General features: G+C 39.0%; 2 protein-coding genes across 3 annotated transcripts in view; both read right to left on the reverse strand.

The window, feature by feature from the left end:
• Positions 1–365: 365 nt before the first annotated feature.
• LOC122073726 overlaps positions 366–12,974 on the reverse strand; it is a 49,442-nt gene continuing 36,833 nt past the window's right edge. Inside the window, exons 23-33 of the mRNA XM_042638351.1 lie at positions 11,013–11,289; positions 10,619–10,813; positions 9,935–10,140; positions 9,316–9,376; positions 8,744–9,262; positions 4,541–4,841; positions 3,057–4,405; positions 2,667–2,944; positions 2,110–2,141; positions 1,614–2,020; positions 366–1,173 (exon numbers count right to left, since the gene is read on the reverse strand). Coding sequence (XP_042494285.1) covers positions 688–1,173; positions 1,614–2,020; positions 2,110–2,141; positions 2,667–2,944; positions 3,057–4,405; positions 4,541–4,841; positions 8,744–9,262; positions 9,316–9,376; positions 9,935–10,140; positions 10,619–10,813; positions 11,013–11,289 — 4,111 coding nt within the window. The 3' untranslated portion in view covers positions 366–687. The remainder of the gene's footprint in view (positions 1,174–1,613; positions 2,021–2,109; positions 2,142–2,666; positions 2,945–3,056; positions 4,406–4,540; positions 4,842–8,743; positions 9,263–9,315; positions 9,377–9,934; positions 10,141–10,618; positions 10,814–11,012; positions 11,290–12,974) is intronic.
• On the reverse strand, positions 8,067–12,042 carry LOC122074888 (probable protein phosphatase 2C 27). 2 transcript variants are annotated; one of them, XR_006139077.1, is made up of 5 exons: positions 11,013–12,042; positions 10,619–10,813; positions 9,935–10,140; positions 8,528–9,236; positions 8,067–8,360 (listed from the first exon to the last, which is right to left on the reverse strand). XR_006139077.1 is itself a non-coding variant. In XM_042639875.1 (4 exons), the coding sequence occupies exons 1-4, from the start codon at positions 11,208–11,210 to the stop codon at positions 8,678–8,680; spliced, it is 1,158 nt and encodes a 385-aa protein (XP_042495809.1). In that variant the 5' UTR covers positions 11,211–12,042; the 3' UTR covers positions 8,379–8,677. The 2 variants fall into 2 exon arrangements, 1 of the variants encoding a protein (XP_042495809.1); XM_042639875.1 differs by lacking the exon at positions 8,067–8,360 and having other exon boundaries at positions 8,379–9,236.

Raw genomic sequence — 12,974 nt, forward strand, 5'->3', positions numbered from 1 at the left:
GAAAAAACTAGGGTAAAGACCTAGCCATTGTATGTCATTGGTGGAAACTAGAAATGTGTTCCCTTGGCTGTGGGTGCAGTCATAATTAGTATTGAGTAAATGCTGAGCCCGACAGTGGACATTACTCCGTGCATTTAGGCAACTGGCCTAAGCACGTATTTCTTGTGTTGTGGATGTATATGCTCGTATTTGTATTGTGGATTGGAGTGCTTGGCTGCAGAATGCGTGTGTACATCTGGTAGACCTGATCACTTGGTGGTGCAGTGTGGATGTGCATACGACTATGTATGTATGTGACAGTGATTACCGTGTGAGGTTTATGAGACAGCTCTGGGCAGCAATACAGGTTATGTGAGTAAGTTTCATGCAACAGTAAGAATGATCAGCAGTATATATAGTAACTCTGGGCAACATCAATAGACTGTGCTATTGAAGTGCAAATAGTGATTGCCACATCAGGGGTACAGTTGGAAAGTGTAAAAATATTTGACACAATGATTCACCCCCCTCTCAATGTCAATCGGGACCCAAAACTAATGACATCTTCCTGGATGCTAATGATAATTCCAACTTGCGAGTCAGGAATTATTTTACCTTTTCGGTGGTACAAGTCAGGAATTTCATAACAGGGTACAAATTGGATTGCATACACAGAATCTGTACGGGCTGGCAAAACTAATAATTGAGCTAATTGCCATCATAAATATTGTCATCTAAACATATTTCCCCATCCGTTCTCTTGGAAACAATTGTTGATTCATCTTCCATTTTATTGGTATGGAAGGACCTTTCTGATCGTCTTCTTTCAGACCTGACCTTTGTTGTCTCTTCCTTCTCATCAACAAATGACAGGAATGTTTGGAGACGTGTAGATCGTGACCTAGATTGATCAGAAGAATCGGGCTTTTTGCCAAAATGTCGCCTGAACTGACGTACCTTCAATATGAAGTATACAAGGAGAGCTAGAAAGCAAGCAGATCCACATATTGCATAGAGGCCCCAGAAGCTCCTAAGGTGAAGCTGGTCTGAACCAGATTCAAGCATTGCCCCTCGTGAATTGCAAGCCCTTCTCGTCAACCACTTGTCATGGATCCTTTGGAGGTCCCCATTCTCGGACAGTTTCAGAATGGCAGATGACACATCAATTGCCAAAGGAGAGTCCTTCAGGAAGGCCTATAATTATCAAATAATTAAAAATCCATAAAATATTTCTCTTAACAATAAAACAATTGATGTCTACATTCCCACACATACGAAAAGTATTTTTACATAAATTTCAACACTTCAAAAATGATTTAACCAAAAAAAAAAAAAGACTTGGTAGTGGATATAATAAACAAAATGAAATTTAACATTTGGCATATCATGTTTCTGTATCTTTCAATTATTTTGTGACTTTTGTTTGAAAAAAAAAAATGACTCATCCTTTTCATTTCATTAATGAGGTTAGCCTATTATCTGTAAACAATCTTTTATATTTCGCAATGTAGTTAACTAGCTTCTTTGTATTACTTGAATGATGTGTTTATGTGCAAGTAAATGTAAAACAAAGAGAATCAATTTATTGTCCTAACAAGCATGAAATATAGATTTAAAATTTTTTAAACACTTACAAATCCCCATCCAAAATTGGTAAACTCTTCGCCTGCAATTGTGAATTTACATCGAGTTGAGAGGAAGTGCTCAACATATGCACGCTCATCAACCACGGCAGCAACACCACCCTTCTTGGGACCAGCTTGGAGAGCTTGCTCATATTCTGCTGATGAGCCAAGAGGAACAAGCCTTGACTTGGGAATGTTAAGTATCTCACTCAGATAGTTTTCGGCATAAGAACTCTGTGCAAAGCCAATGGGCTCGTTGCTTACTATCAAACTTTCGATCCCTTTGATGGGTGACGATAGTTGTTGCACTGTGAGGATTGAAGTCAAGCTGGCAGTGTAACTAGAATTGATTATAAGAACCACAAATAACCAAATGAAAAGCACTAGGCGACCAAGGGTGCTGACAGTATTCTCTCCTGCAGAAAATACAAAATTGCAATGACATAAAAACTTTCACCCAGGTGGGGGTGGGGAAGATTAAAAAACCACTGCCATTTTCACTTACTATGGGCGAAAAACATAGTTGAGAAACTAAACCTGCAAGGTGATAACCACAGGAATATCAGATGCAGGGGATTGAGGATAGGAAGATGCAATTCCGGCATGTTACGAAATGGTTTCATATTATGGAATCTATAGAATTTTCTGTTACCAGGATTACAAAATGAATAGGAACATAAAAACTATATTTGATCAGTTGCATAAGAGAATAATTTTCTGCTAGAAGACGACATTAATCTATATGAAATTATCACACTCAGCTAATTTACACTAAGAATCTGTTTGGAACTGAACTTGAAGCTTCTTTTGTTGGTTTTGATAAAAAAAAAAATCCTCATGTAAAAACATCAAAAGATTGTTCATGAAAGCCTCGTCATTAGTTATTAAAAATGTTTGGATTCTTAATTTGATTCAAAATACTCAGGTGGAGGAAGATTAACCTAATGCTCACTAAGAAGTTGGGTTCGCATTAAGCACAAAAGAAAGATAACATTCATGATGATTTTAAACCTTATATTTAAAAGGCTAAAATTAGATTGGTAAATTCTCTACGGTACTAACCATAGAATGGTGATAAGTTGCTTTTTAGGCGGGCCCCGGAACTCATCATTTGTCCTGTGCTCCAAAATCCACACAACTGCTCCTATAACAAGAAAAAATATACCTGTAACACACCACATCATTGGGGTAAATGGCTGTAGGAAAGCCCATTGACTGGAGTTTGACATGGTAGCAGGTGCCACCACAACTAGCCCAGATTCCATATATGGCTGTGTAAAATCCACAATCCTTGTACGGCTTGTGACAATTGCAATATCCCCTACGGCAGCATCAAAGACCTACGAAGAGAATGGTCATAGAACTAGTGAGGTCAGACAATTAGTTAAAAAAAATATATATACATAGAGCACATTTATAAGTTCATGGAAAAAGCTTCATTTCCATACTCACATCTGTTGCGATCAGATTGACAAGATCATTGTAGTTTGGGTTCTTATGACCATCCCCAAATGGGATGAATCTATATGGAATGCCATATGGTAACAAGTTTAGAGCAGCAGTAAATACATCTATGCAGTATCCCTGAACTACATCACTGCCTCTCGCTTGTGAGACAAATTCAGGATAACTAACTCGATTTGGGATTCCAATTCTTAACTGCCTTCCATTATTTGGTAAAACCCACCCACGTGGCCTCATCATTGTTTTCCCAGGCCAGATTACACTGTGTAGTTGTTGATTGGAACTCAAACGGCTAGGTGGGTTCATGAAGAGCGTTTCTGGAGGCAAAACTGATAAACCAGAATAGTTAGACCAGTACCCAATCCTCTGGAAACCAGAGCCAATCACATTGATGATATCATAGGCAGGGTGAATGAGGGAACCATCTGAAGTAAACTGAATAGGGCCAGTAAGACCTGTCAGATTGCTCCGCAAAATGTTCTTAAGAAACAGTTGCCCTTCAGTAAAAATTTTCATTGCTTCAAGGTGCAAATTCCCTCCATGCCCATCCTTCAGCCTCTGATCATTGGAAAATGAAATAGTTCCACCTTCATCAAAGAATGCATTAATTGCATGAGCTAGCAGCCACACAGTATCATATGCATATAGACCATAAGCACTCAACCCAAAAGGAGCACTTTTATTTTCCCTGGTCAAGTTACTCCACCTAGACAAAAAATTTATTTTCTGTTCCGAGTCTGGTGTATGCTGACGCAAAGTGATAACTCCTTGGATCGAATTCATGGAAACTGAAGGGAGGGATAAATTAGTATCTAAGACGGTAGAGAGCCAACTGGTAGCTATCCAAACATATCCAGCTCCTGTCATTCCGAGATTATGGGCCAAGTCAAATACCTTGAGACCATATTCAGGATAAGTGTGTAGAATAAGAACCCGTGATTCCATCATTGCTACATTAGCCAGTACATTGGCAATGTCATCTTGGGTCACCTGAGGGCTCATAGCTGCTTTATAAGAGATCTTACAATGTCTCTCAGCAAGTTGATCCCCCAATGCTGCTACCCCATTTCTCCCATGATCATCATCAATGAAGATAGCAGTTACTTCTCTCCAATTGTAGTAGTCAACCATCTCGGCAACTGCAGCCATCTGGAACAGATCATTTTGCACAGCTCTTACAAAAAAAGGGTATTGAAGTGAAGAGAGTGTAGGGTCGGTCGCTGCAAAGGATACGAGAGGTACTTGGAGTTCATTTGCAACATGAGTGATCACATGAGCTAAAACCGAAGATTGAGGACCTATAATGGCCATGATACCAGTCTCCATAAACTGTAAAGCTGTAGTCAGACAATCAATTTGCATACATAAGATTTATATTACCTTACTGAGATTCACAGGCTTTTAGGTGCTACTGTTAGAATCCAATTGGGCATCCAAAGAGAACAATCAAAAGATGCTGTAGAAAAACTTACCCTCAACAATACCAAGAAATCCACTATGATTGGAATCCTGCATCGTGAGGACCAGTTTTGTTCCATGAAGAATGCTGTGATTGGCATTTACATCTTCCACTGCAGCCTCTAATGCAACCTTTGCAACTTTTCCTACGATAGAATCCAGGGTCAAAATAGCTCCAAGATGCACAACAGGTGGTCTTGAAGAAATGTTCAGGCCAACCCCAGTTGATAGCGACCCAAAAGAGAAAACCAGTGATAATAGAATCCAAACCATAGTCATGGTGAAGTCTATGCCAACACAGACATTAAATGCCCCCTGTCTCAGATATGAAAACGAAAACAGTTTCCAGAATGAGATCAGTGATTGAAACCCAGAATTCAATAGCTTTATAGACGTAGTTAGACATAAGAGTCAACAACCAGTCATCCATCCTCCAAGAGCAGAAGATGAATAAGGTTCTCAGAACTTAAAACAAACGATAAACCCTAAATCAAACCTCCATTAAATGGGAAAGAATAAGAAATTTGAAAAGCCAAACTCAGTAAAAGCAAAATTTTGCTGGGATAGGCAAGATACAACACCATTGGAATCCTAAAATAAGTTGTAATCAAAAAGTTGAAACCCAAAAATGAAAACCAACACCCAACAAGTACAAGAGCAAATTATCGCCCTATTTCCATTTAGAATAAAGATAGGATCCGTTAATCTAAAAAAGTTCCAGAATTCTACTTGATTCCAATTTCTGAAGTGTGAAATAATAATAATAATAATAAGAAGAAGAAGAACAGCCCAAAAGACAAATATACCGAAAACACAAAATCACCTGTGAAACGCAGAAAGTGATCACAGTCCATTAGGAAGAAGAGAGCGGACCCAGCAAAGAAGGAAACAGAATGAAGTTGATGGAGAGTCGGGTTACAACTTACAAATTGCATCTGAAAAATAGTGAGGCTTCAAATGAAAATCACAATGTGGGGCTTCGACTGGCATGGCTGAGTGGGAATAACAAATTTAGCGGGGCAAAAGAGGCAGAGGAACCTAGGAAATATAAAAAATTAATTAATTAATTAAAAAAGCGCTAGTGCTGATATGGGTCCTTCCGTCCATGAAATTTTTGGCAATGGTGAAATCCCGGGGGTGGTGGAACCGTGGAAGCAAGTAGATGAAATTTGGATGGAAGAGTACATGTACCTGATGTACCCGTGGGCTTGTAAGAAGAGTAAGAATGGGTAAAAGCATAAGGAAGAAGAAGACAGAAGACAGGACTGTGTTAATGTATATGACGATGGCGACGTATCAGTCATCCCCTGAAAAAAAAATATTTGGAAATGAATGTTTTCTAGGCATGGCCATGGCTGCAAGAAGCCAAAATGGAGTCCTTAGAAAGGCACAGAGCAAGATAAGCGAGCCCACATGACCTGCGCCCTTTGGTGTATGGGACTCTGGTGTGGCGCCCCTGAGCAAATTCCAAGAAAGCTAAACTAGAAAGTCTAGGACCCTCTTGTTTGAAATTTTAAAACAGGTGTCTGTGTGTGTGTGTGAGAGAGGGAGAGAGAGAGAGAGAATACAATGTAATGGTAATGGTGGGCAATAACTCCTAATTATATGAATATATGAAGTTGTAGTCCGTTGATTGGAAGTTGTTTGGACCTTTGGATTGGACTTGAGAAAGGTATATTCATGAATTTAGGCCTGATTTAAATTTAAATTTCAATTTCATGGACCTTTGAATTCTATTAGTGCATTATCCTTGATACATGCATTATTTGATCGTATTACTTTTATATATATATATATATATATATTATTCAACCTGACCAAATATTTTTGTGCCTACGATATCAAAATAGTTTCTTTCTACTATTTTGTCCTGCCCTGTTTCGATGCCATTGATATGGTATCGATGATACTAACAATGTGAATTCGATTTTTATACCTGAAAACTTGGGTATATTGACCTCTATAAAACTCACATGTCTACAATTAGAGTCACATCATGGTGGATGAAAAGTTTATTTTAAAGGTGACCAAAAACCATTGCATGTAACAGTATATTCATACATGGAATAAAGATAAAACCTTTTTATGCGGTTTTCCTTCAACAATGGTCATCCTTTGACCAAAACCTTCCATGGTCTCCCATTAGGTGTCGTAGAAAGCAATATGAAAGTACTATCGACCTTGTACAATCGATTAGATATCTATTACCATTGATGGATATAATTTCCCCGCATTGATCACATGCTTGGCACGTAAGTAAAGAAAAAGATGAGGTCTTGGTGCAAAACTATGGACCACAACTTAAAATGCCACTTGGCTTATACTACAGTTGGTACAAAACAATTGTGTGTGGAGCATAAACCTATATAAAGTGACAGGTCAGGTCAAGATCCTAGTAACAAAAAAGTCTTAAAAGTTGGCCCTCAAATCAGATCAACACTTTAATACTTAAAGAGATTCTTCAAATATAGGCATGGACTGTAAGGAAATTTTGGATGGACATCTTAAAGTGTTCTTGGGCATTAATAAAGATGGAATACTCTAACAAGGAAAATCTGAATTATGAGTTTCACATTTTGGACGATGGCATGCAAGGGAATACTTTCTTGAGATATACATTTTCATGCTACCTTAATATCAAAATTTATTGAAATGTGTATTAGACAATTTCTCTTGGTCCTATTTCTCAAAGAATCATTTTTATTAACAAAAGAACCAAATGTATAAAAGAGTCCACTTATATAAGCAACAATCTAGGCCTCAAGTCCTAAATTTGGGAAGAAAGGTTTTCACAACCATGGATGAAGGATAACCTATGCCTTGTCAGTCATTAACACTCCCTTGTATAGGAAGAAAAAAATTCTACCATTATTATGATCTTCATCCTCTCTCCATCAATGTCCACAATGAAGGAATACCTCAAATAGTAGAACCCACAAGACAGTTAACTGTAAAGAATTCAAAAGAATCATCTGCTTTAAAAGGAAGGGGGAAGGGGAAGGGGAAGGGGAAGGGGAAGGGGGGGGGGGGGAGAGTATGTGTAACAACCAAAGAGACGAATTTGTTACACAAAGAGACGAGTTGATAGGATCTAGCAATTAATGGTACCAATTTTAGGGGTTAAATAGAAATTTTATAAATCATACGTTAGAAGGGAAGTTGCAGGCATTTCTCTTTCTTAACAGCATTGATGATCTTTTTTTGGTGAAACTAAAAGAGTTACTTCTTGAGATCATGCTAATTCTCCTAGGAACTTAAATGATATATTTTAATGCATAGAAAGGACTATTATCAAAATAAAAAAAGAAAAAGTTTTAGCACTAAAAGAAAAAAAAAAAGTACAGTATTCTTGAATGATCCATCCATAGGCAACTTTAGGCCATAAACCTACCAGTGCAATGTGGAAGGATAGTGATATGGCTAACGGCAACTCCAGCCACTGTATACAATAAGAAATGGTCTGGATTGATCATGTATTAAACTCTTAAAGCCTAATTGTCCACCAAATTACAGCCCCCTACGGATTCTGTCCAGGAAAAGTGGAAAACTGCTCCATCCATAAAAAATTAAAGAAGCATTTCTGATTTAACTTACAAGGATGAGGCAAACAGCGTGCCTTTACCACCAGGAAAAAATAAACAAGAAAAAAAAGGGAAGGGTAAGATACAGATTTGAGAATAGTATTATTATTTGAAGACTTTCAAAGATGGAATATTAATTTTGTAAGAACATGGTACAACACTACCAATCTGTCAACAGCGTATAGAATCCAATGACATATCAGACACCAGCTCTTCTAGCTTGCATTGAGGCGCAGAGGATAGAAACATAAACCTGTTTGGAAAAACAAGAAACCACAATGAAATAGCTTAGGCCTTTCAATTGATTTCTATAAAGAAATTAACTTGATTCAGATGTACAGGCTTTTTCTGAATTAAAAAAATGTATTACATCAGAAATAATCTCTTTATTCCCCTGAATGAATGAGGCTGAAGACTTACAAACTTACAGCCCGGGCCAAGGAGCATAGCAGCCTTGAAAATTTTCCATATTTGTCGACCCAACTCCACCACCAGTGGCGGAACTGCAAATCCTCTTCCATTCCCCTTCTTTAAAATTTTATACAGGCCGCCAAGCATTGCTCTCTTTCGTCACTCGTTACTATCCAAAACACCCTTCAGAAAATTCAGCCCTTCAGCCGATATACTCCGCCGCACCCGCGATTTAGGGATCTCTATCCGAGGTGGTGGCTCTGGAGAGAAACAGATCACAAGCACCGTCAGATTATCACACGTCTGGCGCTTTAGTGCCTCCCTCACCAGCTCCCTTGAGCATCTCACAGGATCATTATGGAGCATCAACTCCTTTCTTGCTATCGTTACTGCACACTGGCTGCTCATCACATCCCAAAGCCCATCACAGCCCATTATGAGGAACTCGTCTTCCTCACTCAGGATGGTCTCCTGCAACTCTGGCTCTGCACTTAAGGGGCATGCTGACCCCTTGGAGCCCTTCATGTGCCAGTCGCCGAGGGCTCGTGCCACTGACAATTGGCCATTAAGATACCCATCATACACAACACCACCCAGTTTCTCAATTCTTAGTCTTTCAGATGTACAATTTGGTTTGTGATCTTTGGAGAGCTCAATTGCTCTTCCACGTTTACCCAACACAGCTCGGCAATCCCCAGCATTGGCAATTAGCAAGTTCCTGCACAGGTAATTGTATGTGTTAGCCTGTTAGGCACAAAAAAGCCAACAATTAAAAGTTGACACGTTGCATGTCTAACCAACATCCCTGCTTCGAGACTGAACTCCTGCCTCACAAGCAGGGAGCAATAACTCAACAACCTGAACGATGAATAGAAAAGCCAATTTTCATGCCCCAATTAGTTGTCCAACCCAGCTCTAATGTTGGAAAATAGGGCAAAACATATAGCCTGCATTCGATGGTAATGACAGGCAAGTAATAGAAGAACGTTTCTTACAACCATCCACTGATGGTTCAAGCCTGCAGCACACATGCTACATGCATTGCAATGCCAAGAAAGATTGCTTATTTTTAGTTGCCTAAATAAACAAAACTCCTCATAAAGGATATGTTCATCAGGATGAATCTGCGGCTTATGGTAGGACCCATCTTCTTGTTATTGTTGCCATTTCTGCATATGGATGTATACTACACTTACAATGTTAGTTTTTGCATCACCAGCATCAAAGTTCAATTATTCATTTCAAGCTGACTTTCACCAAAATCCCCACAAATGAGTACATTTTCTATGTAAACTTTGTGGGAACAAGAAACTGAAAACCTCATGTTATTCTTCTTCGGTGTATGTGCGTCTCTTTTTTTTTGGTGAGGGGCATGGAAAATAGCATTTTAAACTGGAAATCAGGCCTATTCCTTACCTTCCAAAAATAAGAGCAGTTAGAGCTGTGGTTCCAGAGGAGCTGTCAAGAGTAGAGGCATCAGCAAAAGCATGATCAGCTTTCAAAAAAGCACTCTTAATGGCCATCTCTATGCAAGAGGGGAAGTGGGAGTCTTCAATTATAAATTTAAGAATGTTTTTTTGGATGAATGATGCTGCATCTGAACCACCATGCCCATCGAACACCTGTCAAATGAAACCACCGAAACTTTGCTTACATGAAAGAAAATGATTGAATGATACCATTAAAAGAAGATTGCAAGGCAGAAGGACATATAAGGGCTCCCCCAGTACATGCTCTCCATCAGAACTTAATGGTATGCTTCTTGGATTGGATGTGGCCCACATTCAAATGGTGTATATATTCTTAAACTATTAAATGAGTAATCTATATCTGGACAATCAATGAAGCCATTCCAAATGGTGAAGGAGACGGACCCTTTTTGGATGTTAAATCATCTGGTTGGGGCATTTTAGCAAAGCATCCAATACAGGAGGAATCCATCCCCCTGATAAACTAGCATGTAGGGAATTAATACCACTATACTGAGATTGTTCTGCTTACTAAAAAAATCATTAAAAATGCATGACTTAATTTAAAAGTACTAGCAGATAAGGATGAATGCCTATTATGCCTCAATCTGTAATAATAGTCATCAATTACCCCGTAGAAACCTCCTGGAGAAGGGAGGTTTATGTTCGCACCAAGATATTCAACAAGATTATCTATACAGATATGTTCATCCTCCATGTACTGTTTTGGTCCAATCTCAGAACAGCTTCCCGAACGAAATACGGGTAAAAACCCAGATTTTCCTTCTGTTGGTGACTTTAGTCCAACAACACCTGTATTGAGCTCCTGGAGAGAAGGTTGAAAAAGAAATGTTACTTTCAACCATTTTCAAAGTAATTGCTAATAAGAGTCAAAACATAGCCAGAGATATATTAAATGGACAAGACAGGATTCGTCTTAAATTAAACATGAAGGAATTATTAGAAATGAGGAGTGGGTAGGGAGGGAGGGAGGACACAAGTTTTAGAATAGCATGGCAACTCACCAATTCAGATGTGGCCAACCGAGCAGAGCTAATACAATGCCGCATAACTGAGAGATGGCGTGGGGGTTTCCCAGTCTTCATTTGTTTCAAGCTGTCTGAAATCTCGGAATTCTCATCTTCCATGGAAGAAGCATTGTCATTACTGTACCCTCCTTCTAATACGGTAAATGGGGGCGAAAGATCAGGCCCTGCAGCCATGTTTCTTCCCAAAACATTCACTTCCTTCAAGCAAACTCCAAACCCGACGACCTTTGTTGAACCTTGTAATCTTAAACAACTGTTATATTTTATATTCCCCCAACCACAAAGGCCTCAATCACCGAACTTCACCGCCGTTAAGACTGGAGAGAAGAATTGCTTCCAAAACAAGCCTAAGCACTTCAACCTTAATTCCTTGAAATTCAATTAACTTATGATATCGAATAGCCGTGGAAAATCTCGTTCATAAAACATAAACAAATAAGCATCCAATCCTGGAGATCCCAACATTGAATCGTTCAACCCAGAAGGGAGGTGGTTACAGGTACAAATGCCATAAACACCATATCCTTCCATTCCACCAGATCAAGTAATCTCCAAAGAAAAAGTTCTTAACTTCACGAAGAAACATTTATATGCTCATCACACCAATTCCCCCTCTAATACCCAAAATTCAGAGATCACGAATTCCAACAATGAATTAATCAATCAAATATTAAACGGATCCAACGTACACAATTCAAAATAACCAAGCAAACCCTGTAACTTAAGAGAGAGAGAAAAACCTGAAAATTCACCAAAATCACGCAAAACAAAGATCTTCTAAAATTGCAGCCGTAGCAGAAGACGACAGCCTTCAAACACCAGATTCAAAGGGATCTGCGACAGAGATAATATGAACTTGCCCGCATCCTATTGTCAGACGTCGAAGAAGAAACCCTAGAAAGATCTCTGGAAGACAAAAGTGGAGAAAGATATAGATAAAATGATAGATAGAGAAACAGAGAGAGAGAAGGAGAGACGCAGAAACCAATGCTTTGAAGAATGAAAAAGAAAGGAAGATCGGAGAAGAGAAAGGCAACTCAAATTTAATATGATTGGCAACCGAAGTACCAGGTTATCCAGTCACCTTCGTAGCTGTCGGACAGGTGATATTACTGACACGTGTCTATTCCCCAATGGATACTCTTCTGGTTGCCCGGATGACGTTGCGTTTTGTTAATGGATCAATGCGGTTGGCGTTTACCAGCCGTCCGATCTTCACAATTGGACAATGGACAGTCGTTGGGGGTCCACCTTCTGTTCTATCATTTCTTCCGCTCTTCGAGACAAAGGATCAGAAGATGCTTTAGGTAAGTCATTAACGGCCGTTAATTACGAAGGGTAGCATTGGATTCGTTGCAGTAGACGTGGCATATTGTTATTGGAAGGCAACGATTTTGTGGCTGAGAATAAACCGTTTTCTGCCGTTTGCTTATGTAGACTTTATGAACTGGAGACACCGGTGTCCACGTTTCTGTTTCCATTTTTTGATTTACCATTGGCAATTGGCATGGTCTAAAAACCCGGTCTCCATGACTCGGAGTCAAAGTAAAGAAAAGCATGAAACTGGGTCAGGACTCATGAATTATGAAGGAGTTCACATCCTCCGCAGTGAGCGGTGTAGTGTGTGGTGAGTATCGGACGACTGAGAGCATTTGAACATGCATTCCAAGGGACTCTCAGTCATCCAATGTTCATTGCACCAATGCAGCTGCTGCAGATGATTTTCACACATCATGAAGACTTGTTGAAGTTTAAGAAATGATCAAACAAGGTACGAGTCAATTTGAGATTTTACTTATGCCCAATCATGTGAAAATTTTTTGAATCTTTTTTTTTCCTATTAGATAATATTCATAGACTATAGATTTGATCTATAACTAAATAAAACCCTTGAACTTTTATTTGTTGTCTTTAATATTTAGCCCTTTTTTTTTTTTT

Source organism: Macadamia integrifolia, chromosome 3, assembly GCF_013358625.1.
Source record: "Macadamia integrifolia cultivar HAES 741 chromosome 3, SCU_Mint_v3, whole genome shotgun sequence".
NCBI lineage: Eukaryota > Viridiplantae > Streptophyta > Magnoliopsida > Proteales > Proteaceae > Macadamia > Macadamia integrifolia.